Source organism: Bactrocera oleae, chromosome 4 (genome assembly GCF_042242935.1).
Source record: "Bactrocera oleae isolate idBacOlea1 chromosome 4, idBacOlea1, whole genome shotgun sequence".
Lineage (NCBI taxonomy): Eukaryota > Metazoa > Arthropoda > Insecta > Diptera > Tephritidae > Bactrocera > Bactrocera oleae.
In genome coordinates, this window is record NC_091538.1 from 17,996,542 (window position 1) to 18,002,775 (window position 6,234).

At 37.6% G+C, this 6,234-nt stretch overlaps 1 protein-coding gene across 1 annotated transcript in view; it reads right to left on the minus strand.

Moving 5' to 3' along the window:
* LOC106619349 (Down syndrome cell adhesion molecule 1) overlaps nucleotides 1–6,234 on the minus strand; it is a 146,808-nt gene that overhangs the window by 26,062 nt on the left and 114,512 nt on the right. Inside the window, 7 exon segments of the mRNA XM_070108539.1 lie at nucleotides 1,986–2,152; nucleotides 2,232–2,408; nucleotides 2,479–2,587; nucleotides 2,643–3,326; nucleotides 3,390–3,545; nucleotides 3,702–4,928; nucleotides 5,008–5,127. Of these exon segments, the coding sequence (XP_069964640.1) occupies nucleotides 1,986–2,152; nucleotides 2,232–2,408; nucleotides 2,479–2,587; nucleotides 2,643–3,326; nucleotides 3,390–3,545; nucleotides 3,702–4,928; nucleotides 5,008–5,127 (2,640 nt within the window).

Consider the following 6,234-nt stretch of genomic DNA (forward strand, 5'->3'; position numbering starts at 1 on the left):
TATTTTATTGGAAAAGTAACGTTATCATTTAAGAAATAATTTGAAAAAATCAGATGTGCTTCCATTTTCACTGATATTTAGAGACAAATTTTAGTATATATACATGAACTTGGAAATTTATTATTATTTTTTTTTTTTAATTTATTTGACTTGTTTAAAATTTCATAATAAATTTTTTTTTCAATTTACCTAAAGCAGAATACTTAATCTTGAATAGATAAATTGTAAAGGCAAACGAAATTCAGATTTTTTTGTTTTAATTAATTTTTATATAAAAAAAATATTTTTTATATTTAAAATATAAGGTTGTCATATATCTCCCTTCCGCTTTTTTGCTCTTCATTCAATGCTTTATAAAAAGTGTTACAGTGATCGGATTTAGTTAAAATATGCGCCGTTTTGTTCGATGATCTGTTTCCATCTAGACGGCAACTTCATAATACCTTCCTCGTAGAAGCCCCCCTCCTTATTTCCGAAGAATTCGGACAGCCACTTTTCACAAGCCTCTTTTGAGTTCAACTTCACACCACCAAGGGCAATCACTTGGCGCTACGTCCGGGCTATATGGTGGATGCGATAAAACCTCCTGGCCAGTTGGCCAGTTCTGGACGCTTCTGGTCGATCGCCTGCTTCAAGCGGTCCAATTGTTCGCAGTATATGGTAGAATTAAGCGTCTAGCCATATGGGAGCAGCTCATAGTGGATGATTCCCTTCCAATCCCACCAAACACACAGCAAAACCTTCCTGGCCGTCAATCCCGGCTTGGCCACTGTTTGGGACGATTCACCGGCCTTCGACCACGACCGTTTTCGCTTGATATTGTCGTATGTGATCCATTTTTCGTCGCCAGTCACCATCCGCTTCAAGAATGGGACGAGTTCGTTCCGTTTCAGCAGCATATCGCAGGCGTTGATTCGGTCCAGAAGGTTTTTTTGCGTCAAATTATGCGGCACCCAAACATCAATCTTTTTTTTTGTATCCAGCCTTCTGCAAATGGTTCAAAATGGTTTGGTGACTAACTCCCATCTCCTGGGCGATGTCACGAGATGCCATATGCCGGTCTAACTCGATGTATTCCATGATTTGATCGGTATTTGTCGTCACAGGTCTTCCGCCGGCTGGCTTATCCATGGTGTCGTTTTCACCGGCTCTGAATCGTCGAAACCATTCCTGCGCGGGTCGAAGTGATAGAGTACCATCCCCCAAAACACCATTAATCTCACGGAACGTTTCTCTAGCGGATTTGCCTTAAACGAAGGAAAACTTTAAAATAGCGCGAATTTCGGCGTTAGTGAACTCCATGTTTACACGTCTATAACTGTTGAACGCAATATCCAAACTAATCATGCATAGCGTTGTTTTGTAGGTTATGTCAAGACCTTTCAAATTATGTATAGTGTTGCCAGATACGAGCTCTGTAGCGCTTTGTACATAGCCGCGAAATTCAAAAGACAAAAAAGCGAAAGGGAGATATTTTTTCAAAATTATAAATAAAAAAAATATTATTTTTTTATTTGAAATTCATGTGGCTTGTTTTAAATTTCATAAAACATAGTTTTTTTAAATTACTAAAAGCAGAAACGTTAATTTTTAATAGATAATTTAATAAGGCAAATAAATTTCAAGTTTTATTTGTTTTAGATTATTTTTTGTATTAAAAAATATTAATTTTAAATTAAATTTTTAAATTATATTTTATAATACTTTTTATTTTCGAATTTTCATATATTTTTAACTAATTTAAATAGCTTAAATCTGCAGCATTTTTTCCACTCTCTACTGTAGTTCTATTGTATATACGTATGTACAAAAGCAATGCGACTTTTCAACAGACACATGTACATTGGACACATACATACATACGTATCCATGCATTTACATATGTGCGTTCGTAAAGGCAATCATTAACTATGTAATTATTTGTATGTATATATTTAAATATACACATATATACAAATGCAAATCGGAAAACAGAAAGTAAATACCTCCAGTCACAGTCAAAGTGGCAAAATCATATTCGGCAACCGTGAAACCGGCGGAATTATGTGCAGTAATACGTAGATTGTACCAAGTAGCGGGCTCCAGATCCAAAACAACGTAGTTATTATCGGGTTTAACATTATTCGAAATTTGATTCCATTCAGCATGTTCGCTAGAAAGAGATTTCAGTTGCAGTAGATGAAATATTTTTGAAAAAAAAAAAAACATAATTATGCGGCAGTGGCACCAACCGCTTCTTGTTTTCTACAACAAAGTGAGACATGGGGCAGCCGCCATCTTTCCAGGCCTTGAAATGCAGTGAAACCGAGTTCGATGAAACCTCAATGAAACGTTGTTTCTCTGGCAGTTTGGGTTTATAGCCTTTGGTGCGCGTGTTCAGAATGTCCGAAGCTTCGCCAGCGCCAATGCTAAAAGTGGTTTCGAGAAATAATTATATTCAGATCTGAAGTTAAAAATTGTTTATTCCACAATACGCACTTATTGAAACCGGTAGCATAGACTTGATAGCGTGAGCCGCAAAGCAGATTTTCGATAGTGAATTTTTGCGCGTCCACAGATACCTCAGCAGTTTCCCATTCGCCGAATTCTGCGCAAAAAAATTTAAATATTCATACCACAAAAAAAAATGCGCACGAACACACCTGGCTTGTAGTGCAGTGTGTAACCATGTAGTGGCGCGGTGTCTCCCTCATGTGGCTTCACTTTGACAGTCAACGAATCGGTCGTGGTGGCGGAAAGTGATACCTGTGGTGATTGTGGTGGCGCGAGCACAATTAGTTTATGTGTAATGGAATCCTTTGCAATCGAGTTCTCAGCATGACACGAATATTCACCGGCATCTTGACGATTAACCGTTTTTATTAACAATGTACCATCAGCCATGACGCGCATGCGATCGTTGCTGGTGAATTCCACACCCTTAACCTTCCATGTGATTTCGGGTTGTGGTGAACCAACAGCTAAGCATGGCATCTTGGCGTCTTCCTTGAATGTTGCAGTAAAAGTATCATCGAATGAGGCGATCTTAGCGGGCACTTGGTCACTGGGCATTGCTACAATGCTCTTCGATTGTTGTCCTTCGCCAATATTGGTGCTAGCGGTGACCCAGAATTCGTATGGCTTATTCTTTTCCAAATCGATGGCTTCAAAACTCATTTGATGTTGTGGTATTTTCTGGCTCTTGGGTTCACCCTCGGCGCCTTCGACTTTCGAGTAAACAGTGTATTGTTGTATGATGCCATTAGGTTGTGCTGGTGGACGCCATGAGACAAGTATGGCAGCGTGGCCTTTTACCAAAGCCTTTACATCGGTGGGTGCTTCGGGAACTGCAATGCGAGAGAAAACATTTTTACTAGTCTAAAAACTTATAATTTTTGCATTTCGCTCACCATCAGGTTCGGTTTGACAGTGGATGGCTGCGCTGCGTACGCCATCGCCGCCCGCGGTGGTGGCGAGCACTTGCATGGTGTAATTGGTGAATTTCTTGAGGCCATGTAAAACGGTGTCGGAGGAAGCAGTCTTCTTGTAATGACGTTTGGTGTCATCTTTGGTGAGAGAACACAAGTATTTAGCAATATATTAAAAAGTAATAACTTATCAAAATAATTTTGTTTTTAAACATATTTTTTAACGTATAAATAAACGAAGTAAATATGTTCAAACACTATAATTTCACATTTTCATCATCACTGGATACTCACCATACCACTCATCGCTAGGTGCGTACACCACTTTGTAGGTCTTGATCACACCATTGGCCGATTCGAGTGGTGGGCTCACCCAGCTGACGCGTATGGTTTGGGAGGTCAAGGTGGTGCAGGCAGTGTCGCTTGGTGGTTGACTTGGTGTGCCCTCGGCAGTAAATTGTTTCTCCTCTTCACTCAAAGGACCCGCGCCGATTTTATTGAAAGCTTGTATCACGACAGAGTACTGGGTGTAAACACGCAAGTTATTCAATTCCAAGCTATGTTCTTTGCCTTCTTCAGTCAAAAAGTTAACAGTCTCAAAAACGTATGAAGAATTGGTGTTCGATAGTTTATAGCCAACATAATAACCCAAAATTTCCCCGTTCCATTCAGAGCGTGCTGGTGGTTTCCAGGTAACGCGCAGTGTGGTCTGATTCACCGGTTCGACTTTAATATTTTGTGGCTTGCCAGATGGTGCTTCCTCGGCGGTAATAATTGTTACAGCTTCCGATGACTGCGATGTACCAATAGCATTTTCGGCCACAATGCGTATATTGTAGGTAGTAGCGGGACTTAATTTCTGTACTTGCGCTTCAGTTGTATGTCCGGGTACCATAACACGATCCACTTCGTCCCAAGATGCGCGTGAACGTTTGAATTCGATAATATAACGGATAAGTGGTGAATTACCATCGTAAGGTTGCGCCCAGCTCAGCTGTACGGAGCGGCCAGATTTGTCTAAAACCTTTAAAGCGTAGGGCATCTCGGGTACTTCCTGTATAATCATATTAATACTAGCATCATCTGAACCAAAAGCATTGGTGGCCAAGCAAGTGAAGAGCGCAGAATCTGAGCGTTCGGTACGTTTAATAGACAAACTAGACATCACGCCGGTTGAGAGTATTTCCTCACGAATTGTATAACGATTATCATTCTTGGGATCCAAACGCACATTATTCATGTTCCACAAGATGCCAATGGGTTTTTCGCCTTTAGCTTCGCATTGCAAGACCGCTGGTTCGCCACGGCGTGCAGTTTGATTGCGCAATTTCTCGGTAAACTCTGGTGGTGCCTGTACGCTAATCATAATGACGGCCGAAAGTCCAGAACCAATACCATTAATAGCCTCGCAGAGATAATAACCTTCATTTGTCTTCTGTATGTTGTCAATGTGTAGTGTGCCTTCTTCTACGCGTATATTATCGTTCTTCTTCAAGTCCTTGTATTCGCCGGGTGTATCACCTGAGAGTTTTAACATTTTAAGCGTTAGTTTTTGTAAATCCGTTTTTGTGAGTAGCGAAGATTTGTTCCATTTACTCACCAACAGCTTTCTTCCATGTTACTTGTGGTTTAGGGAAGCCATCAGCTTTGCATTCAACTTTAGCGTCGGAGCCTTGTGCGAAAGCCTTGTCGGTGGGTTCGAGTATCCATCTTGGTGGTACTGTTGTGTTTCAAACAAATCAAGCCGTAGTTTCGTATTCGAAGAGTTGGCAAAGAAAAAATATGTTAGCATATTTCATAGTGTTTCTTAATTGGTAAGTAATATTCAGAGAACATGCGGCAGTGTTTGAAAAAATCTAAAACAGACGGACGGAGAACATAGCTGCAGTGAAGTGGTAATTTTATACTAGTTGGACTTTATTTAAAATATCTTAATTTATTTACAATACAATTGACAATATTGAGATTTAATTTCGCCTTAATTAAAACAAATTATTTTTAGTCCTAATTAAACTGATATTAACTGCAAATTTTTATTTTTAAGTTATATTTACCATTTCACTTCAGCTTGCTGTACTTACGAAAATTTTGATGTTATTTGTAAGTATTTATTATAAACAAATAATTTGATTATATGAAACTTTACCTAAATGTTACTTAAAAAAAATTTATAATTTTTTGCTTAACTATATTTACTATTTAGAAATATTTCGCAATTAATTTCCAACAAGTTATTTTAAATTCGATATTATTATATTAACAACTCTAGTCATTAAAACATTAGAAGTAATCGTGTGCACTCAGTGTAATGAGAAATATTAAGTATCGATTTTCGATATTTTTAACTAACTGTCTTCAGCTTTTATACAAATAGATTTAAGGTTTCGTTAGTTAAATAATCACATTTTTACCAATTGAAACATTTTCTTGTTGTATTACTGTATTTGATTTATTTTGACTTTTTATGATAATAATAGTAAATGTGAGAAAGTGTTTATCATTGACTCCAACTAAAACTAAATTGGCTTTAGACAGTTAGATAATTTCATTAGTCATCATACAGTCGAAGAGAAAATTCAACCGACAGTAAAAACTCAATTATCTTAAAAAGATTAGAGTTTAATTTTAAAAGAAAGTTTTTTGTTTAATATTTGATACCTCTAACTCGTCATGTACAATTTTTTTACGTCGTTGATAACTGTTTTTTAAGTTTTAAGCGCTTTAGAGTAAATGAGTCTATGATTACTTTTTCTGTTATGCTAAGTAGCACAAAAAATTATTATATCGTAAATTTTACACTAATTGACTGAAAATACAAATGCCAAAA